The sequence below is a fragment of the Lampetra planeri genome, chromosome 46 (genome assembly GCF_965212315.1).
Source record: "Lampetra planeri chromosome 46, kcLamPlan1.2.h2, whole genome shotgun sequence".
NCBI lineage: Eukaryota > Metazoa > Chordata > Hyperoartia > Petromyzontiformes > Petromyzontidae > Lampetra > Lampetra planeri.
The window spans coordinates 6,246,956-6,270,534 of NC_136152.1; the positions used below are offsets into that span (position 1 = coordinate 6,246,956).

General features: G+C 49.7%; 1 protein-coding gene across 1 annotated transcript; it reads left to right on the forward strand.

Moving 5' to 3' along the window:
• The first annotated feature begins 1,099 nt into the window (after nucleotides 1-1,099).
• LOC144733413 (phospholipid phosphatase-related protein type 4-like) lies at nucleotides 1,100-18,950 on the forward strand. The gene is made up of 7 exons (XM_078615323.1): nucleotides 1,100-1,189; nucleotides 4,087-4,272; nucleotides 5,689-5,818; nucleotides 11,170-11,368; nucleotides 13,517-13,574; nucleotides 15,848-16,021; nucleotides 17,118-18,950. The coding sequence occupies exons 1-7, from the start codon at nucleotides 1,100-1,102 to the stop codon at nucleotides 18,948-18,950; spliced, it is 2,670 nt and encodes an 889-aa protein (XP_078471449.1).
• Nucleotides 18,951-23,579: the final 4,629 nt, after the last annotated feature.

Here is a 23,579-nt window from a genome sequence, read left to right on the forward strand (position 1 = left end):
GCGCAGAGCGGACAGACCGTGTGGGCGCAATCGCCCTTTTGCGAGCGGGGCAACCTGCGTGGGTTGGAGGGTTCATTTTGTGAAACCAACGAGGGCGTGGGTGAAAACATCTGCGCTTGCGTCTATTTCTGTCAACGGTCGAGCGTTGACGATCACTGCGACCACCGGTCATCCGAGGCGAAAGCGTGACCCTTGACGAGAGATATGTCCACAACCGGTTTTGTGTACCCCCTCCCCCCCACATTCACCAGCCGGCAGTGGCAAGCATGGTGAAGTATGGTCAAATAAACCCCAATGACCTAGACAACATGGGGAGACCTTCATTCTGCAGTTACTATTTATTCTACCAGGTAGGGCACACTGAGCTATAGCTCTTTTTCAGAAGCGACCTGGCCACAAATGGTAGCTCAACCAAGTGGCTTATCGTGTGGAATATGTATAGCAACCAAATACATTTTAACGCTTGTTGATTCTAAATTTGGAAGGGAAAAATCCGGAGACACGGAGAAAAAAATCGACGCAACCACAGGAAGAGAGAGAGACATGCAAACTCCCAATGTACAGCAGGCATCGGGGTCGGGATCGAACCTATGACCTCCTGTATACCAGGCCAAGTAGTTAACATCAGGGACTGTAAATCATTAAATGTTTCCTTTACATATAGAATGTTTACATATACAAAGATCCCCCATGAAGCCTTAACAGACTGTTGGGGCAAGTGCTGTTACCGAGCACCTATGAATACCGACACGGCACACAAGGGGGTGGGTGGCCAACACCACACCCGACCACCTTTGTCTCCCCAGTGGTGATGTTTACACACCACACAAGGTACTCATTTGAGGCTGAGTCGACCTAGGGGAGACCCTTGACCGATTAAGATAATTGTCACCAGTGTTGGCCATGAGCGGGAATCGAACTCGGGTCACCAGGTTCGTAGTGCAGAGCTCCCCACACGCGTATACAATACTCCAACACGCACACACCATAACACAAATCCATGTTCGCACGCGCGTGTCTCTGTGTTGTGGTGAATGGCAGGAGCTGCCGCGGTTTGCCGACGTATCTCGAGAGGGCCCATCCTGGTATGACATTCAACATGTCTCGTGTCATATCAACCAAAGACAAGCCGCGGCACAGACAGTCCAAGGATAGCGTCACTTTGCTGCCATGTTTCTACTTCGTGGAGGTCAGTGAAAGTGTCACCACGAGCATTCGTTCGCAACGCTCGGCTACTGGCAATGCCGACGAACGGCACGTGAACGCGCCACGAGGAGGCCGCGTGGCTCGGAGCGGTGAGAGCCTGGGTTCGAATCTGGGTTTCAGACACCTAATTGAAACTGGGTTGTCTCAGGCTGGCCACAAATAACTGCACGTGCACAATAACAACGACGACACATCATCACCATGTTCAATTAATGTGTGCACTTAATATGGCTATGTACCAGCGTGGATAGTTAAATATGCATTGGTTTGATTGTCGCACGAGAATTAATGCCAGAGTAGAGTGTGACTGAATGCGTACACTCTGCTGATTTAAAAAAAAAAAGGCGATGCGAATTTTTCTGTTTGAAGTCTGAAGAATATTTCTGCAGCCGTCTTCCAAAAACACGAGGTGCACTGCTCTCTGAGATTTCCGCGTGGATTAATTTGTGGGGGAAAAAGATGGATGCACAATCGCACGCTCGACACGAATGCATCCGCAGCACGCACGCACGCACACACGCTCGCAACCGCCGTGCCAATTTCTCAACAGCACATCTCCCGGTGCGGCAGTTGAAACAATGGGGCAAGTTTCTTAAATGAAACTAATTTTAAAAATTCTGCCTACCAGTTTGCTCGAAGTAAAATCAATGCTCACATTTTGTCCACGTGACAGCTTCATTCGTTTGGCTGTGTCCAGCGGTGGAGTGTAAAACGAACTTACGTTGTGCTCACGTGACCTAACCCCCCCCCCCTACCAAAGTAGTATGCTAATTATCAATCATAATATTGGTCGTGAAAGCCTTAGTATTAAATAGCAAAGGCTGCATCCGTTATATTTTATTAATATTATAAAGAAAAATTTACTACGTCCGTTAAAAAACCACACCGGCAGAGTGAGTTGGTGAGTCAGACAACCCTTCTCATATCAAAGTGCCGCAGCCATGCCTCTGAGATTTCAGCGCCAATCCAGGCCTCCCACGTGGGATGAAGATAAGTTCCAAGCCAGATGATTTCCACAGTCTCAGCCCAGTCTATATTTGATGTACTATTTGTTTTTTTGCCATGGTAGAGCCCACTGAGCTACGACAGCTCTTCTTTCAGAAGTAACATGGCTATCACAAATTATGGCTTGTCGAAGTTGGCTTATCGTGTGGAAATTTATAGCAGCCATATGATCTGAACGTATGTTCATTCTAAATGTGGAGGGAAAAACCGAAGTACCCGGAGAAAAATCCACGCGACCACGAGGAGAGAGAGAGACACGCAAACTCCAAATATACAGGCGTCAGGGTCGGGATCGAACCCACGACCTCCTGCATACCGAGCCGAAATACTGCACAAAATACTATGTTTTATTTAACTTCGCCCCAAGTCTTGAGCCTCACATTTGTACACTGCACCAAGCAGATGACGGATGCCCATTCAGAAGTGAATGTCCCCATCCCCTAGGGTGCTTCTTGTGCATGCGGGAAAATCCGGCAATGGAACATTTTTTTTGCCTTCAGTTGGATTATGAATCTGTCGTTCCACACCTTGAAGCAAAATCTTGCGGTAAAAATAATATGAATGACGTGTCATTTTGAAGGTAATTAACTAGGTGCACTTTTGGGAAATATCGTTTATCCATTGAATAAACTAACGCAGTGGCTCTTAACCTTTACTGCAGGCTTGCACCCATTTGTTTTTCAATAATCGTTAACAAATGATTCATGTTAATAAACACAGGGGTTTGATGAAACAAAGTAGTTGTACTTACGTGCCCATGCTTAATTTGTGTTTTCGATTACTTACCTTAAAAAACATCTGGCCATGTCTCGCACCCACAGAAAGGATATCTCGTACCCCCAGGTGGTGCGTGCACCGCAGGTTATGCACCACTGAACTAACGATTTGACAAATGCACCACCACTGTCTCAGCACGGATGAAAAAGTCAGTTCGTCCGAGTACGTCCAGCATCTCGGTATGTCTGCCATTTTCTTCCGTATCCAGAAAGGTTGGAAAAATAGTTTCTGGCTGAATTAGCAGTTCCCAAATTTGTTGACACACCATGTCCAAGTAAAAGAGCCGCTCTATGCCAAGAGTAATGAGGAACGTTGTTTTTAAAGTTTCTGAATGCAGCAGCGCTGCCACTGTGGGTGTGAGTGGGAGGGTCCCAGACACCCTCAGTCTGTTTTGATGCGGCTAAGAGACACCCTCAACAATCCGCACACTAATCCTGGTTGTTTTCGTTTTTTGAATCCGCGTGTCGCCGTCGTCAACAGGGCAAACGGAAACGCCAATTGTTGCCAATGGCGGAACCTCTCAATACACAGCAGCGCACACGCAGTGCGCTCAGCACCGAATCAGTCGTCACTACTGTCGTTACGTAGAGTTAGCTCAACTATAGTGTGATAGAACTCCTCTTCTCTGTGATTATGTTGGAGGGTGAACCTCACAGATCCTATCTGTAACTTAACCAATTCCTCGACGTAAGCAAACAAATGCGTCTACTCTTGTCTCTTACAACTTTAATCAGAGTGCTGTTAATTGCTGACAACTGGACATTGTGGGCCTCTGGTGCCCTCTGTGCTCAGCAGACACGATATCAAACAAAAAGTAAAAGCCATCAGGGAACTACTCCCTAAAATTACACCCCCCCACACCCCCAACAAACTTTCCGACATCAGAATCTTTATGTCGACTGGAAGAATCCGATGAGCTACGAAGCTCTTTGTCACAGATGTCTCAGTCATGGCTGCTGCCCCCCCCCCCCGCCCACCCGCCGCTCCCCGTGCTCTGTAACGTACCCCCCAAAACACAAACTCACCTCCGCTCACCCCCCTCCTCCTCTCTCCATGCACTGGCGTTGACCGCCTGGGGGCTTGGCGGTGAAAACGCAGCTGCCGCTGGTGGTGTCTGCGGCCGTGTCGCTCTACTTCCTGGAGCTCACCGACGTGTTCCAGCCGGTGCAGGCCGGGTTCCGCTGCCGCGACCGGTCGCTGAGCATGCCTTACCTGGACCCCTCAGACGAGCTGCTGCCTTTCCTCATGCTCCTCAGCTTGGCCTTCGCAGGACCTGCGCTGTCGGTACCCATCCACCTGTAGATTCATCTATCTGTCTGTTTGGTTTTTTTTCTTGGTGAAGCAATGAGAATAGGTTTGAGCCTTTCTGGCGATAGAACAGGAGGCGTTAAGATGTTGAAACGCCAAGGTCTGCAACAAGTCTGCATTAACCACACATACTTATGCCAAAACATGCAAACAAACGTCCACTGATAATATACGCATCGTCTTCTAAATTGATTGGCCTACACCGCAGACAACCTTCTTTATGGCCTTGTCTGAGACCAGAGAACGCCAAAAGGCGAGCATGTATCTATTTGGTGTTTAAACATCGCAATATGTGTTTATTGCCAGAAAGGGTCAATGCTATTCTGATTTTTCATCATTCCTGATACTGGCTAAAGATCCCTAATATATATTTTTTTCTATCAGGTAAGGCCCACTGAGCTATATAGCTCTTTTTCAGAAGTGACCGGGCTATCACAAAACTATAGCTCAAGGAAGTGGTTTATCTTCGTGTAAAAATGTATAGCAGCCAAATACTCGAAGCGCACGTTGATTCTAAATGTGGAGGGGAAAAACCGGAAGACCCGGGGAAAAATCCACACTCCCACGGAGAGAGTGAACATTCAAACCCCCAATATACAGGTGTTAGGGTTGGACTGGAACCCACGACCTCCCTGTATACCAGGCGAGGTAGTTAACATTTCGTCATTGGGGTGCCCCAAACCGGGAGCCTCCGTGGTGGAGTGGTGCGCGCGCTGGACCTGCAGTGACGCTGCTACCGGGTGCCACTGTGCCAACAGCTGCCGCGAGCACGAAGTGGTTCATCTTCGTGTGAAAACGTGTAACAGCCAAATACTCTATAAACGCGTGATGTCGATTCTGAATGTTGAAGGGGAAAACCGGAGGACCCGGGGAAAAATCCGCACGACCACGGTGAGAGAGAGAGAGACATGCAAACTCCAAATGTACAGCAGGCGACACCACGGGCTTGCCGCCGCTTTTCTGCAGAGGTGTGCGGTTCGCGGACCGGCGGCCGCCCTGGTTAATACCGCGCGGCAGATTTAAAATCATGAAATACGCTGCCGTCTGCTTTGCGGCGGACGTCGGAGATCCCGTTGGTGCCATTCGCAAAAATGGGAAGGCCGCCTGTGATGGCTTGACCTTTTGCTTTTAGCTAATTTGGGAAATTACCCACAAGTCGCTGAAATTGCTAAAAATTACAACATCGAGCCCGGCTACTGGCAGCCTCTGCCTGTGCGTGAAACATAGTGCTTTCGCGATAGCCTTTGCGCTGTGAGAATTGGACCACAACCAAATGTACAAATGATTTATTACCGCACCCAGGGGGCCCACAGCACCTCATTGTTCTAAATCCGTCTCTGCGTCTAAGGCAACACCCCCCCCCGCCCCCCCACGGGTCTCCGCTCTGTGCAGATCCTGCTCATGGAAGGCCTCCTGTACTGCGTGCTGATTAAGCGCGGCAGTGAGCACTTGCTGGAGCCAAACATCAACGCCGGTGGCTGCAACTTCAACTCTTTCCTACGTCGATCCGTGCGCTTCATCGGTGAGACTATAGACTATATCTATTGACTAACTGTAACTTACCCAACCGGTAATACGTACTGTATGTTTTCACATTTACAAATTATATGATTACATTAACCACCCTCTGAACTTCTCGATAAGCACACAGTGATGACATCATCTTGCCTCTTACAATTATTAAAAACGAGGGGGTGGGTGACAGCACCACGCCCAGCCGCCTTTGTCTCCCCAGTGGCGATGTTCACACACCACAGCAGTTACTCGTTTGAGGCTGAGTCGACCTAGGGGAGGCCCAGGAGCGGTTGAAATAATTGTCACCAGTGGTGGCCGTGAGCGGGAATCGAACTCGGGTCGGCGGGTTCGTAGCGCGGCACGCTAACCACTACACTACAATGCGTTACGCTTCCACATGCGTGGGTCACATGACAGATGTGACGTCACAGCTCACTTGCCGTGCAAAAAATATATGCATTATTGAGCTCCCCCCCACCAAAAATACGCAAAAGTGTATTTTAATATTTTTTGCATGGTGTACAGTCTGGAAAGTACCCACATGGCAAATTTCAAGTTTGTTGCATGTTGGGAAGTACGCTAAACATTTTGAACAGACACACATAATCACAACTTTACCTTTTATATTTATTTAAATTATGGAAAATCGCCGGATGAAGCTGGTTGTACTCACAAGCGAAACGTCGTACTCAAATTGTAAATGTTGTGAGTTTACTCTCTAACACATCGGTGTGCTGGTACTAATTGGCACGTTTTCTTTACATTACAAAACTTACTAATTGGCTGTGTCGGGTGGTATAGGGTGTAACGACACATTTATATTTATGCAATCTCACCCGAAAACCTTTATTACGAGTAAAGCACACGGTCATCAAAGTCACGCCTGAGCCTCAAGTCTTCTTCTTATGTACGGCATTTGAAATGCAATCGACGATCAAGTTTATTGTTGTGTTTTGACCTTGGAAAGCCACATTCTGTGACACCTGAGTTTGCCAGATGGATTCAATTTAACAGCACCTCCCAAAAGAGCGTGTGTCGAGCAACGACCGATGATGTGAGTAATGTGGGAGAACCTCGTAGACTCATATAGAGAAACCTACAGACTTGCACAGAGAACCCATAGAACTACCACGGATAAGCAAATAAAAGCGAAAAATCCAAATTTCACATGATGGGTTTTTGTTTTTTGCGCTGTCACCCGCGACTTTGGCTGATATCCTCAATTCACTGCCCATTTCAGAATCAGAAACTTTATTTATATCAGCTATGAAGCTCTTTTTTACTGATATCCAGCAGCACAATCCCCCCCACCCCCCTGGAGGATCTCAGAGGTGCCGCATCAGCGCCATGATCCCTGTGCCACCCACGTGCCACTTGGACTCTTCCATTGTGTCAAGGATTCAGACTCCGGTACAAGGTTCCCATCGTTTGGCCACGCTGCTTCAATTGAATCACACGTGCAAGTGCTTGCAGTCGCCCAAATCTGCTGCTGCTTCTACCAAGTTATCCACATTTCACATTCCTCCGATCTCGAGGATCGGTGGTCTTGACCACTTGGAGAGCCGTTCTTGGGTGGCGACTGCGCACGCCAGGGTTGTCACAGACAGCTGCGGGGGTTATGCAATGTGGCGGTGAGTAGTGGAGCAAAATCCATCATTGTACTGTGATTCTGTGCTCCTTGTACAAATAACATTCTGTATCAAATAACATAATAAAATAACATGAAACTAAACTGAAAGCTAAACTAAACAATTTTTTAATTAACAAGGTTAAGGCCCACTCAGCTACATAGCTCTTTTTTTTCAGAAGAAACCTGGCCACAAATGATAGCTCAATGAAGTGGCTTATCACGTGGAAATTTATACCAGCCAAAAATACTCGCGTGATGTTGATTTGACATGTGGAGGGCAAAACTGGAGGAGCCGGAGAAAAATCCATGCAACCACGCGGAGAGAGACACGCAAACTCCTAATATACAGCATGCGTCACGGTCGGGATCAAACCCACGACCTCCTGCATACATGTGTAATGCGGGCGTAAACGACCTTCCGGATGTGACGTCACAGGGGGGAGGAGTTACGTCACGTGGGAGAGGGGTTCGGGTCTTTAAGGGGAGAAACCGGAAGAGGAAGGGAGGTTGTTGGAGACTGGACTAGGGTGAGGCCACGCAGGGCGAAGGCTGGGAGGAGTGGCGAGATCGCCACACACACTCGGAGAGAGGATTGGCACCGTTGGCCAGCGGTGACCAACCCAGGGGGCAGCGGCGAGGCTGCAGCGAGAGCAGCCAGCGAGGCTGCACGAAGAGGCAGCAGTGGGACTGCTCGGAGAGGGAGAGCAGTGGTGGAGCTGCAGCGAGGGCAGCCGGAGAGGCTGCGCGAGGAGGTCAGCAGCGAGGCTGCTAGCGGCGACGGGAGCGACAGCAGCGTCGGCGCCGAGCCAAGGGTCTCAGAGGGAAAGAGCCGTGTGGGAAAAGTAGACGAACCCGAATAAAGGACACCAAGCCAGATACCGTGGTCGAGTCTTGTATTACACATGGTGAGGTAATTGGCATCCCGTCACTGGAGTGGTTCATGCCCTGAACCTGCAACCGAGAGTTTGCCAGTTCCATTCCCCTGTCCGGGGCGGCAGTGAAACCAATTTGCCAGTTCCTTAACACCCCCCAGCCTTGACTTAAAGCTTTCGTGGCTGCAGGAATTCATATTCTGTTGAGTCTTTCGGTAAAGTCACGTAGATAGGTTCAAAGAAACTAAAAATAAAAACTACGACGCTTCGATAGCAACACAAGCGGTCGTTTGTGTTGCGATCGAAACGTCGTAGTTTATTTAGTTATTTTCTTTGAACCTATCTACGTGACTTAACCGATAGATCCAAAGAATACCCCCCAGCCTCTTGTCCACCAGGGCGGTATAATTGGCACGCGGTGGGGTAAAGTGTGGGTATGCCTACCACTCGGAACATATCTGGCCAACGTTGAAGAGTAGATCAAAATACCCGCAAGAGTTTGCTCGCGTGGAAGACATTTCGAGCAATTGCAGTGCTGCACCTTTGCCTTATTTTGTACGTAATATAATTCATTTGAACAAGAATATATTCTCACAAATTGACATGAGAATTCAAGTGAATCAAATTAACTTCATGACTGGTTTTATGGTCTCCCTTAACATTCAGCGAACCACGACCGTGTTTATTCCAAGAATGTAAACGTCCACTCTGCATTTATGCGGTAAATGTAATTTATATTATGTTGTGGAGTAGACTAAAACATTCATGGAGTTAAATCAATGGCTGTAAAATTAGAGACACTTAATAATGTATCATGCATACATAATACAGCAATGCCCTTCATACAAAATACATATGGGATACATACATACATAGATACTCACATGCCAACGTACGTGTCAGCATGTGGTTCTGCACACGCCATTAAAAATAAATACGCACACAGCTCCCCGGGTTTGCATTTGGCTTGTGAGCGCATGTCGTTCGGCAAAATGCCAAACGCGTTGCTCCCAGGCACGCGGGGCGAAACGTCGGACATCGCTCCGAACAACGTGCGGCAACCGCGAGAATCCCTACGCGGCAGTAAAATACACACGCACATCGACATTTCTAGGAAGCGCGCTGAAAATGTGCTGAGATTTTTACGCGCGGAGTAAAGGCGTCGGAGCGGGGAAACAAACACGCATCAAAAAGTTTTCGGGCACAACGAAAATTCGATATCGGGCCCATCTGCCTCGACGCCGTGACATCGATTTTCTATTTTCTCCGAGGGCGGTATCCTGCCAACGCTTCCCCCCCCCCCCACCGGCGAATCGAGAAAGGGCCCCCAGATAATCGCTCCCCGCGGACACGCAGCGGCACGACGCCGCCTGCCTGCTGAGCTGTAGCAGATGACGCCGGGGGAAGAATGAATTATCATGCAGCGGTGGAACCACTACTTACACGCTTCTTCATACAAACACATACGGGATCCATGGGTGGAACCGCATCGCTCACCGATGTGTGCGTTTCACGGGTTCCCCACAGCCGTTTGTTTGGCATCCCATTTAAAATGTAATCATCTTTCGTGCAGTTTGCCAAACATCCAGATAAAGGATCACAGAGCTGGTGAAACTGTTGGTGATCGGCATGGCGGCCTTTGCACACATCTGTGATTTTGCTCGCGCACCGAATCATTCTGAGGGTGAACGAGAACTGCCCTGGTATACGTATGATGATGTTTGACGCTTCGCTCTTAAGTGGTGATGAAGGACGCTTAAGTGATGAAGGATGCGTGTGTTGCGCCCGAAACGTCGTAATTTAATTTAGTTGTTTCACTTTTTTATTTTAATTTAATTTTATTATTATTTTCACCTACGTGACTTTACCGAAAGAACCAAAGAGTATGGATCCTTGCAGTCACGAAAACTTCAAATCTAGAAATGGTGCGAGCTTCTTCAGCAACTGCCGTGTTTATTCGAAGAATGAAAAAGTTCGCTGTGGAGTCCACGTGTCAGCATAAGTTGGGTAGTAGATTGACATATAACATAGAGTCGCTCTTGCGGATGTGAATTGTTGTAGCAGTGATTCCGGGACTAGTCAGTGCGCAAGAGTCAACTCTGATAACTCAGCTGGCTGACCGCATGCACTAGTATCTGCCCGGAGTTGATAACAACTAAAGTCAATAATAAAGAAGTTGCACGTGGTGTGTGTGAATGATCATGCTTACAAGTATTATGCACGTTGATGATCAAGACGATGATGATAATGACAGTGATGTTAATAATGATGACGATGATGTCGATGATTGATAATGATCATGATGATAATATTGTCAATTATGATGATGACGACGACGATGTCGATCATCATGATGACAATGATGCTAATTATGACAACAACGATCATGACGATGACGACTATGATGTCGATCATGATGATCATGATGACAATGATGACAATCATGATAATGATTGTGATGATGAGGATGACGATGTCAATCATGATGATGACGATGTCAATCATGATGCCAATAACGATGATGTTCATCATGACGACGGTGACGTTGATCATGATGATCATGATGAAAATTATGACAATGATGAAAATGATTGTAATGACGATGTCGATCATGATGATGATAATTATGACAATAACGATGATGTTGATCATGACGACGATGATGTCGACCATGATGATCGTGATGATGATGATGATTGTGATGATGAGGACGACGATGTCGATCATGATGATGGCGATGACGATGTCGATCATGATGATGACGACGACCATAAATGTTACGACGACGATGAAGACGTCGAACGCGGCGACGACCACCACCACGATTGCAATAACAGCGGTGGCCACCCCCGGCAGGCATGCACGCGTTCGGCCTATGTGTCACGGCGCTCATGACGGACGTGGTGCAGCTCGCCACAGGCTACCAGGCGCCGTACTTCCTCACCGTGTGCCGGCCCAACTACACGTTGCTGGCAGCCGGCGGCTGCGAGGAGGGCGACTTTGTGACGCGTGACGTCTGCACGGGCACCGACCGCCGCTCTATCTCCCACGCCAGGTGCGCCCGAAGCTATGCGGCGGCCGTTCCTCTCGCTCGTCTCGATCTGTAGTTTGTGTGCTTGGGTTACTCCTGACGCGTTTGTTATCTGGGCTTGACCACCTGAACGTGAACTTGTAGTTGCTGCTCTGCATCTACATCAGCCGTACGATTTGGGGTGAGGGGGGGAATATGTATGTATGTTGAACGTCTTTTGCACCGTACGTAGCCAACCACACTGATCAGCGGTGCAAAAAAAAAAAACGGGAAAATGAGGGTTGCGAGATAAAGGAGGAGATGGGAAAGACAGCAAATTCAGTTGCAGAAGCAACTTGCAACGGTTGGATGCACCTGGGAGAATCTGATGCAGAGTTGTTGAGTAAATATCATGGACAGGGCTACGTGGAAGGCAGGCCATGATCACTGATGTCTTTGAGGAAGGACACGGCTCATGTTTCTGGCAATGGCGCTTCTTGGTTGCACATTGTCATAGTACATTATTGCTGAATCAGAATCAGAATATTTATCCTGGAGAAATGTGATGAGCTTTGAAGTTTTTTTTTTTAGATGTCCATTCGTGACGTTGCTGACAATGTGCTGTAAAGAAGGGCCGTTGCCCTTCTTTACAGCACATATCATTGGTCTTTTAATTAATGCCACAGTGCTTTTTGACAAATGTGTTCAGTGGTTTTTTTTCGTATTTATTTTTTGGTCGGGTGTGGCCCACGTGACAGTGGTTTTACCCGGAAATTAATTTCACTAACCCTCCACAACCCAACAAGACTATCGCGTTTACAAACGCATCATTATTATTTATACGTGACAACTCATCAATCAAATTCCGACCAATTAAGCGTTAACACAAGGTGGAATTAGACATTTTCACGAGTGAATTTAACATTTCGCTCAAACTGCTGTGAGCTTCATCAGGTCATGAACTCGAAATTCGAGTTCGCAAATCCTCTTCTTAACGGCTTGCATTTGTGTCGTGGCAATTGGCTGCAGTTGATAGGCTGGCCATTGGAGAGTTATAAACATGCATTTAGATAATTTAGATAATTTTGCCCTCTATACATTGCCACACGATAATCCACCTCATTGAGATATCATTCGTGGCCAGGTTACTTCTGAAATCGATCAGTGTGTTCTTGTGTTCTTCTTCTGTTTGTTGTTGGGACATTCGAACCCCGTGCCCCTACTGACATATGTGAAAAGCTCATCGGATTCCTCCAGTATAAATAAACATTCTGATTCTTAATGATGCTGCCCTGGCATTTTGGGTAGCACACTGGTCACCGTTCCACCACAGCAGCAATGGGACTAACTGCGAGTTTCTGTGCAATCTGGAGAGAGCCCTAATGTTTAACTTGACGCTTAGGCTTGAAAAACACATTATTTTTTTCTCGAGCTCACATAATTAAGAACACTCTGCCCTCTATCAAGAGTGCAACTGTGGGAGTGGGAAGCGGTGATGCATGCCATGTTAAGGCATACACAGGCACAAATGGGAATTGCCTCTAATGAATATATTTTATGACATTTGACGTTTCTCTCGGATTAAATTCGCTTTTTGTATGTAAAGTTTGGTGGATGCTGCCGTGCTGTAATGTTCCGCATGCTAAACTTGTCATCTGGAGGTCGCCGATTCAATCCATCAATTCAGTCTCCTGGCGTGGCAGTTGAAACGATTGGGCAAGATTCCTGAATCCAGTGGTGTACAGTAAATGTGTGCAGCAGCAGCATCAGTCCATGGGTGGATCGCGTGTGGTGGGGTTAAAGTGTGGGTTATCCCACCTCCTCCACTAGCACATCTGGTCAGCGTGGCAAAGTAGGCCAAATATCCTCTGTCAGGGGAGGGGGCTCTCCAGAGCTCCCTTTAGCTGGAGGCCCTTCCGCCGTGCAGTGTCGTGAGCCAGCGAGCAAACGCAGGGCCGCACCTTTTGTTACAGACGCACTTTTGTGACGCCCCGAGTTACAATGTGACGAGCAGTCAATCGGCCACCAGTGTCTGCGCAGAGCCAACGGCCGGTGTGCCCAGGCAAAGCTGCAGGTTGGTGGCTACATAGAGCCAACGGCTGGTGGCTACATAGAGCCATCGGCCGGTGGCGGGCTGGTTTTTTGCGGTGGACAAGTAGCCACCACCATGTGTTGTCGCCGTTGTCGTTGCAGGCGTTCCTTTCCGTGCCAGCACGCCAGTGTGGGCGCCTTCGCTGCCGTCTACATCTCCGTGAGTGAACTGTTGATGCAGCGCCTTTGACGTTCTTCGCGGGAGGTAGAAAAAAAACCGGGACGCATCGTGATAGAAGGAGGAGGACAACTCTCATCATCATCATCGCAGCAGTGGCAGCTTTTTGCGAACCGTCGAACAAAGACGTTCACTGCATCACATGCTTTCAGATGCTACATACATTACACATGACACTATACACTACACTATGCACAACACTATACACTACTCTACACTACACTATGCATTACACTTTTGGCTGGCCATCGAACAAAGACGTTATCCGCATCGCCGCGTTCTCGGATGCGCTTCTGCGGCCGTCTGGAATGCTCTTCCTTCCGATATTTAGCAAGCCACTGGAGCTATGCACTTTCAAATCATCTAGATTGAAAACTCATTTCTTTAGAACTGCATTTTGTGTTTCGTTTGTTGTCCTTCCCCAAGCACCTCCGATTAGCACTGTTGGCTTCGCGCGAAAGAAGTTCAACATATGTAATACATAATTCATGCATACAACTCGCAAATCGGCGAGAGGGGATAACTACTCGTAAATGTGTCGTCTTGAACGGTTAATTATTCTTACGCAACTGTCAAAAAACGAGACTATTAATGTCGCCCCCGCAGAAGAGTTACAGTGTTCCCAGGACAGTGGCCACTTTTGCAACAAGATAATCCCGGGGACACCCAGGATGTTCGGCAACCCGATTCGGGACTTACGTGAGCTTCAATGTTATCTATTAGTCATCTCTGTTTAACCCTCGAGATGCATGAGTCACTTTTTTTTCAAGAAGGGATCTTGACGAAGTGACAGTGATGCATTAGCCTTATTTCACAGGGACAAAATAATTGAGAATTCAGCCGGCAGAACCAATTAATAATCCGCATGACAGCAATAAGTGATCTTAGACAATATTTAAACATAGAATTAATTATGTAAAAGTCCAGTAAGTTAAAAGGGATTTACGGAATGGTTATAAAACATTCTGTCGTTTGAAGGCTTCCCCAAGATGCTGCCCCCTTTCATGGTTCTGCGATGTAACGTTCCACCGAGGACGTGCGCAGGAGATGATTTCATCGCTCCATCTCCTTGCCGGGCGAGATAACATCATTATAAAATGTAATGGCACCGAAGGAAGCAGCCGATTGGGAAACTAATAAGCACATTTTTATTCTTGGGAGTCACCATTTTATTTTTCACTTTTGTTATTTTAAAGACCTGACCTGATTCAATCAGCCCCATATTGGTGTTCCATTGGTTTCATTTGGAGTTTGCGTGTCTCTCTTCCCGTGGTCACGTGGATTTTACTCCGGTCCCTCTGGTTTTTCCCTCCACATTTAGAAACGCGCGTTTCGAGTATTTGGCCCCATGAATAGCCACTTCGTTGAACTATCATTTATTGCCAGGTCGATTCTGAAAAAAGAGCTATACAGTTCAGTGGGCCTTACCTGGTAAAATAAAACATTGTTTAGTTTTACCGCTGAATGGCGCTGAGCAAGAGGAAGTTCTGTGACTCACCACAGGCCTGACGGAGGCAGTCTAGCACAAGAGCCGTATAATATTAATCACATATTAGCAAATTTAGTATTTGCCCCATTCTTATCGCAAGGCCATCACGAAGGCACTACGTTTACACAGACAAGCGTATTGTGCCGGTTGGGGGTGATGTTTGCGATACGGTTTGATCAAATCAAGTAATTTGCGGGTAACTTTTCACATTTTGAACACTTTGACGATGACGCACACGTGGCGTTCGTTTTCATTAAACTGCGCCATGGGATCTTGAGCATCTTGAGCATTCCACTGCGAAGTGGACGGCGCATATTTATGGTCAACACACCCGTGGTATTAACCCCGGTTGGCTGTCGGGCTCAAAGCACTGAACATTTTATCAAAAAGCAGTAGGTATAGTTAAGTAATAAAAAGCACGCACACGACCGCTCGCCATGCCACCGAGCTGGGAGAGTGCAGGGAAGACAGCCGTTTGGTTGCGCCAGGTGAAAAGACTGACACCTGAGGGGGGGCATATTTGTGATAATAAAAAAAAGTAAAAATTTCGATGACTTCCATATTTCATGCCAGAAATAATTTCGTACGACTCACGATGTTCTTGTGAATGCGGGCAGCAAACGAGCGCCAAGGACATTGCCCCACTGTTGCGGATAGCAAGCCGGTGAGCGAGAACATGGCACTGTGATGGAACAAACCGACCGGCGCTCTTGAAAAGTCACGACCATCATCGAGCAACTCCCCCCTGTGTCACCATCGCCGCCAGATGTACCTGAACACGGTGCTGACCGACAGCACCAAGCTGCTCAAGGCGGTGCTGGTGCTGGCCTTCATGCTGTGCGCCAGCATCTCGGGCCTGGCGCAGACGGTGCAGTACAGGAGCCACCCTGCCGACATCTACACTGGATTCCTCCTGGGGGCAGCCGTCGCCCTGTACCTGGTGAGTGGCGGACGCGCTGGGGAACTGGTGGCAATGGTGCCACTATCAGTGAAGGTTGGTTGTTTGCCCGATGAATTGAATCGTATTTTTGTGGCTCGGGTGAAGGGCCAATTCGGATATCATTCGCCACTAATGTTTGCCGTGGCTGGGAATCGAAATCGGGTCACGGGGTTCACGCATCGTTATATGTATATTTGTTGAACTTCTTTCGCACCGGAAATAGTCAACGATGCTATTCAGAGGGTGCGAGGGAAGGACAACAAACCATACACGAAAAAACTGCTTTTAAAAAAGGAGTTTTCACAAGCGTATCGCTATGAATCTGTGACCCGAATTCATAACGATCGCCCCCCACAAAATATTATATGTAGTAACGGGTATTTAATGAGGAACAATCCATGAGATTCACATCTCATGGATTCCCAAGGAAAGACATAAGCAATACATCATCAGTTTCACGTGATCGGTCACAAATCAGCAGACGTAATCATTTAACAATGCACACAGAAGCAAATAATAATCATCCGAGACTGGAAATCCCGAGGCAGAGTTTTGACCCTTGTCAACTTCGTTTCACAAGCTGCCACCTACCCACAAATACACATCCTCCACTAGGACATCTGAGCCGAGCCTGCACGAGCCAGGCTAGGGGGCCCCGGCATATCTCAGACGGCGCAGTGCCAAAAGAGATTATAAAATATTCTTTATTTTTTCTGACCACATAAGGCCCACTGGGCTATATTTCAGACGCGACCTGGCCATCACAAATAATAGCTCAAATAAGGGGCTTATCGTTGTGTGGAAATTTATAGCAGCCAAATACTCTTGAACATGCACACTCCCAATATACAGCAGGTGCCAGGGTCGAAATCGAAGCCACGACCTCCCTGTTTACCAGGCGAGGTAGTTAACATCTCGCCACTGCGGTGCCCCAAACCAAGAGCTCCGTGGTGCAGTGGTGCGCACGCTGGACCTGTAACCCAGAGGTCGCCGGTCGAGTCGCCGCAGCGATGCTGCTACCGGGCGCCACTGCGCCAACAGCTGCCGCGAGCATGCCGGGTCGTTCCCCCACCCAACCGTTTCCCGGCATTCGCAGGGCCGCTTCGTGGTGGACAACTTCAAGCCGAAGAACTCGGGCGGCCAAGCGGCGGGCCGAGGTGACGGCGGCGCGGCATCCAAGCCCTTCCTCGACCTGGGCCACGAGCCGATGGCGCGCGCCGGCGAGGGCATCCCCGGCGCGCGGCGCGAGCGTGAGCTCGACCTTCCTCGCCAGCAGCCGGAGGGGGCGCTCACGCGGGGCATCGTGGGAGGTGGGGGAGGGGACCCCGGCTGCGGCGGCGCCGGCGCGGGCGTTTGCGGCGGCGCCGGCGGCAGCCTACAGGAGCAGGGCGGCGGCTGCGTCTCGAGCGGCTCCGTGGGCGGCGCGTCGGCGCCGTCGCACTTCAAGCGCGCCAGCCTCGACATCCAGACCATTAACCCCAACGCGCTGCCGGGCGGCGCCGAGCTGCTCACCTTCGCCAGCAACACCCTCCCGCGGGCGGGCGCCGGGCCGGCCCCGGAGGACTTCTCCGGCACCGTCGGCCACAACGGCGGCCACCACCACCACCAGCAGCACCACCAGCACCACCTGCCCGCGATCGTGTCGGTCGGCGGGGGAGTCGGCGGCTCCGGCGGCACCAGTGGCGGCTCGGCGACCGTGTACGCGACGTCGGATGCGGCGAACGCATCGCTCGACTCGATGCGCTCGCGGCAGCTGCTGGCGCAGTGGCGCTCGGCGCAGCGCCACGCGTCGCTGCAGAGTGCCGACTCGACGAGCCGCCAGTCGCTGCAACGGCAGCTGAGCGCGGACCGGCGCTCCAACGGCGAGCTGGGCTCCGGCGTCTGCATCAACGTGGGCGACCAGCGCTACCCGATCTCCACGCCAGTGTACGCCGGCAACGCGGGAGCCGGCGTGCAGCAGCAGCAGCCGCAGCACCAGCAGCAGCTGCAGCAGCAGCAGCTGCAGCAACAGCAGCTGCAGCAACAGCCGCAAGCGTGCAACGGAGGAAGCGCGGCCAACGGCAACGCCGGCGGGAACGGCTACACTCAGCAAGATCAAGGCAACAGCGCCGGCATTGCTGCCGGTGCTGCGCGCGTGGTGGTGCAATCCCGCCCGGGTTCCAGTCAGCTGGTGCACATCCCGGAGGAGATGGCGCACGACGGCCCGATTGCTCCGCCCCCGCCAGCACCCTCCTCCGTGACGGCGTCGCCCAAGGCGGGCGGTGGCGCCCGGGTTCGTGTCAACGTCTCCGACACGTACGGCAGCCTGCGCCAGCACGGCACCGGCGCGGCGAGGTCGTTCCAGCGGCAGCGCAGCGTGGCCGCGACGCCCACCACCACCGACGCGTCGTCCTCCTCGTCCGGCAGCGAAGTGTCGAGCGGCCGCGGGCGCAGCCCCACCGACGCCGGGCGCGGGCACCCGGTCATCCGCATCTCGCCGGGGACGGCGCCGGGCGCCGCGGCGGCCGGCGACGGCGGCGGGGCGCCGTGGAAGTGGAGCGCGCAGGCGAGCGCCGAGCTGCGGCAGAGCTTTGAGATGAACGACCTGGGCGGCCGGAGGGGGGAGCGCGGGCGCAGGGCCGGCGGCGACAGGGAGCAGCCGCCTATCATCGCGCCGCTGCAGCGCGCCGCCACCATCTCCACCGTGAACCTGAACAGCGCGGCGGGAGGCCAGTGCGACGTGTCCGACGCGTGGGCCGCCGCGGTGGCCGGGAGCGCGAGCCGCGACTCCACGCTGCGCCGCAAGGCCAGCGTGCCCGCCTCCGTGGTGCTGGGCCAGGGCCGCTGCGTGACGCCCGACGGGCTCACACCCCACGAGCTGTTCACGAGCCGGCGCCACCACACGGTGCACGTGAGCAGCCTCATGGGCTCCACGCAGGCCGACGTGTGAGCTCGACGGGGGCCCGGCGCCGTGAGCGGCGACGTGCCAGCAGGGCCATGGGGGGGGAGGGGCGGCGGTGGGCAGCGGGGGGTTAATTGCACCGCATGGGTTCTGCGGCTCTCTGATCCACGTGCCGATAGGTTGAGAATCTTGAAAAGCTCCAAGATCGTTGGAGCGGATCGCTTACAACGATGCCCCCCAGAAACGTCGCACAACTGAAGAACACACTGGAGAGGTGTTAAATGTATTCTACAGCCACCAATTGCCACGAAGTGTTATAGGGCCTGTGATAAGTGTGTGTGTGTGTGTGTGTTAGGTTTCTCCCTGCTCACATTTGCACTGGGGTGGTGCTTGTCTCTCCGTTCATATCACTGCACAAGTGGTGCAAGTTTCACGTTCCCCTGGCAGAAGTCAATCTCTCCATGGCAGCCCTGAGGCCAACAGCAGAAATGCCACGTTCATATGGCTGGATGGGCATTTCTCCCCAAAACATCTCATGTGGCTTGAGTCAAACTACACGGTGACTCATTTCAGCTGGGTCTGTCTATATCGGTGACCCGGAAAGTATTTCCAAATCCAGCACACCACATCGAGAATACCGCTCAATATCAATGGTCACATCGGTCCACCACCAACCCGGAATGTGTTCGGTGTACAATTGAAAAAGCCTTGACACTGCAAGGGGGGATTTCAGCCTAACCTGCCGCACGTCGCAATTATAACCCGCGATCCGTTGGTTAACTAAGCAGCGCACAATCGTGAGCTATTCAACTCCTCATTTTCCAGCATCACACATTTAGTTTAACGCGACCAATATTATCCGTAATAATGTGTTTCGAAGATTTCTCCACAACTCTGGCAGTTGCCAAATGAGGCTGGTTGTTATTAAACATCGTAATCGAATTGTTAACGTTGTGGGTTTACTCTCCAACACACCGGTGTGTTGTCCTAGTAACGAATTTGCATGTTTTGTCAACGCGACAAACCTTACTAATTTCCTGTGTCGGGTGGTGGCAGGTTTTAACGACACATTTGTATTTAATGCGATCTAACCCAAAAAAAAAGTAACCCGTAAAAACAAAGTTATTCACTCTAAATCCTTTATATGCGTGGCGGCTAGAGTCCTCTCGTCCTCTGGCTTGAGATTGCTGCCACCTATGGGTCAGATGATTGTCTGCCAGCATTAAGCAATTGGTAATTAAATATTTTTAAAAAAAATCCCTAAAGAGTGTCAAATTTTGGAAAAAAAATGCACGAAAATTAATTGTCACGCACAACGAGTCTGTGTGGAAAATGTCAGCTCGATTGGATCACGGGAAGTGGGTTAAAAAACGACCGAAAGATTTGCACGGTCGTAAGCAAGCAAGCACGCAAGCAAGCAAGCGAACTTAATATAAAGGATTTAAAAACAACTCTGTTATGGATCACACAATTCACTGTCACCCAGCCTGTGTCAAATCTCACGGTTCATTCCAGAAGTCATCGACGATACCGCCGACGTCGTCGTCATCATCACCATCGTCATCAGCCATGATCTGAAATTTCCACCAGTTGCTCAATGGTGGCTGACGGAGTTGTACACAGCCCCATTGCTCATTCGACGTTGATCTCCGTTAACAGAACGGGAAAGATCTGGGCCATCGTCAGCAGCAGGCATGACCTATCCACTGCTGGATGAAGGTCACCCCACATCTCTTGCCATCAACTAATGGTCCCGTGATGCCAGAATCCATGAATAGCTTCTGCGCAGATCTCAGTGCTCCATCTCCACGTTGGTCGCCCTCTTGGGCATTTCCCCTCCTTTCTTGAGATACTTTCATTGAAGACTATCACCACAGGCAGCGCTTGGACCTCCAGTGTATTCGTGTTTTGGAGCGCGCCCGCATTAAATCTGTTTATGATTACGAAGCGTCAACAACATTCATCTCTTTGTCAATTCACTGGTAGATGAAGACTTTTCCATTGATGACCATACCTCACCACATTGGGCAGTAAGGGGTTGAAGAAAGGGTGGGGGACGGGGGGGGCGGGCGAGGTGGGGAAAGGTTGAAGCCAAGTCTGGTTTCGATGATTGAGCCCTAAATATGACTGACTGTCGTGCCATCAATGTGAAGTTTCTCAGCAACGCCAAGAAGGACACACACGGACACACGCGCGCACTCACACGCACGCGGTTATGGAAACCGCAGACGCTAGCATTTTCAAAGCTCCCTCACTGCGTGAGACTGGCTGGCAGCAGCCAGTCCCTTAGCCTGTGACGGTGTTTGCCACCACGCCCGAAACAAGCATCGAGTTTGAGTGGCCAACAGGCGTAACTGACTCACGCAGGCGAAGCCGCTTATCGTTCTGCTGCTGCTGCATCGCCGACGTAAAGTCGCCGTGGCCCACGGACCTGGCCGAAAATTGCGTCGGTTCTGCTCGTTTTACCGCAGCGTGGTCTTGCGGGTTCCTTATCCAAAGCTTTCGCTGCTGCTGCTACTGCTGCTGCGGGCGTTTTGAACTCACGAGACCCCTGTAATTGGGGAGTGGGTTTACTCGTGAAGGTGTCTGCAGTAGTGCGTGGCAAAAGCCAAAATTGCTCTCTTGTCATTGTGCTCTTGAATTTATTTTAAAAAATCTAATTCATGACTGGCCTCTGTCCGATGAAATTGACGGCAGGCGCTTAACCCTTGCCCATTCTTGTGACGTACATGTACGTCATCAAAACGGAATCGGAAGGAAAACTAAAGTAAAATAACTATCGGTACCAAGGTTCCCACAAGGCCATGCAGGAGGGCGTGTGGCAAAATCAGGCGCCAGCTAACATAGAGTGCAGTCGTGTTCTTTGCGGTGAGTACCAATGTCTTTAAAAGACAACGGCGCTACGCCTCTCTAAATAAAATGAACGCTAACCGCTTGCGCGTTCTGAGGTTCAGCGGTGAACAGGACAACCCACCCTGCAACTTGCAGATGCCTCGGAATGGGAAAGGGTTAAGATTTTTCTTCTTTGTAGGCTGCAAGAGTGCGAGGTTAATGTAATTCCAGAAGCGCTCGAACTTTTCTGCAGTGTGCGCCGCATCCTAGTAATTTAGTGCCCATAATTTTGCTAAACTTTTTCAGCCGCGTGAATGGAAAAAAAATCCGTACCCACTGCTGTAATTTTTATTCCATGAGCACTTGGGGAAAAAAATCGATATCTGTTTAAAAAAAAAAGTGCTATTCAGCATATGACAGCACGTGTCTTGGAAGCCATTTAAACTGTGTATTCATAATCAGAAATCCGATGAGCTATGAAGCTCTTTTCACAGATGTTTTGTCTTAACATTGGCTGAAAGAATGAGCTGCCCGAGGAGTCTAAGCAATGAATCACTCTGTGAGGTTTATTTAAGAGTGATAGAGCTACAGGAGAAACCGGATGCATAGGTTTGCTGTAGTTTTGATGTGCATTTCCCAGTATCTTACACATCGTATTGCATTTTATTCATGAAGTTTGTAAATTTGCATTGTATTCATGAAGTTTGTAAATTCACGATAACCTGTTCGACATTTAGGATCGAGATAAATGTCACTTAAAATGATCTTATTCCACTCCAGTTTCCGTTGCTATTTGCAAGTTTAAAGTGACAATCCAGTAAGTTGATTAACAAGGCCCTTTCTTTCCTCAAAGTGCTTTGGCAAATCTTTTTTCCCCTCCAATTTTATCCCGACCATGCCATCGGCATTGCGTCATGAGACACAGTAGCCGTTCGCATCTCTCGCAGAGCAGTGGCGACCCTTCCTATTCAGAGAACGGCGATCCACGGAAGCGGATATCACGGAGCTACCACTGAAATCCCTTCAAGCTACCACTGGGGCCAGCACCTTCCCACCCGCTCTGCGCTCGGGAGTAATGCTCGTCGCAGCGACGGTCGACCCAATATTTTTATTCTCAGGGCAGTAATTCAGCCAATTTATGTGCGGACACAAAATTTGATGCGATGGTCGCTTTTGTGCAGTCATTTGTGACCAATGACCGGTCAGTGTTATGGAAGAACATTGCAGATATTGTAAAGTGTTACTGCTCTGTTGATTCCACTCCATTATAAGTGCTTGCCTCTTGCATGACATTAATGCTCGCTCTTCTTATGGTAGCTGTTGAAAACTCAAACCATTGGTCTGTACAAAGCGGTGGTTGGACTTCGTACAGAGTGTTGAAGGGACACCAAGTTGCAAAGGCATGGCATTTTGGATCATTTATTTATTCCTGCATGGGTGATCAAATCAAACCTGTCATTTCACACGTAGTATGCAGCTGTCATCGCCCGAAGACTAATGTCGCTTCATGAGGATGCGTTTTTTTTTGTTGTACCTATGCTGTAAAATGTATCGCTCTTAATTCCGTAGCACGCATTATGATATTAGGATAATGGTCCAATCAATGAAACATGACAATTGTACGAATTTCATTAATATTCAAATACCAAACCGCATTTTAAGTCACACGTTTTATACCCGGCTGTATATTTCGAAGAACATTTTTTTGTATGGCCTGCACCCAATATACAATGCAGAATCCCACCATTGATTGATTTTTTGTATTACTAAAGCCTCTAGGATGTACATATAGAAGCACATTGTAAATCTGGCGGTTCCGTCCGCTGGCTCGCATTCAATTACTCT

Coding starts and splice junctions, on each gene's coding strand:
- LOC144733413 (XM_078615323.1), top strand. CDS start 1,100: ATGTCTCGTGTCATATCAACCAAAGACAAGCCGCGGCACAGACAGTCC. Junction 1,190..4,086: donor CATGTTTCTACTTCGTGGAG/GTCAGTGAAAGT, acceptor GTGAAAACGCAG/CTGCCGCTGGTGGTGTCTGC. Junction 16,022..17,117: donor CAGCCGTCGCCCTGTACCTG/GTGAGTGGCGGA, acceptor CGGCATTCGCAG/GGCCGCTTCGTGGTGGACAA.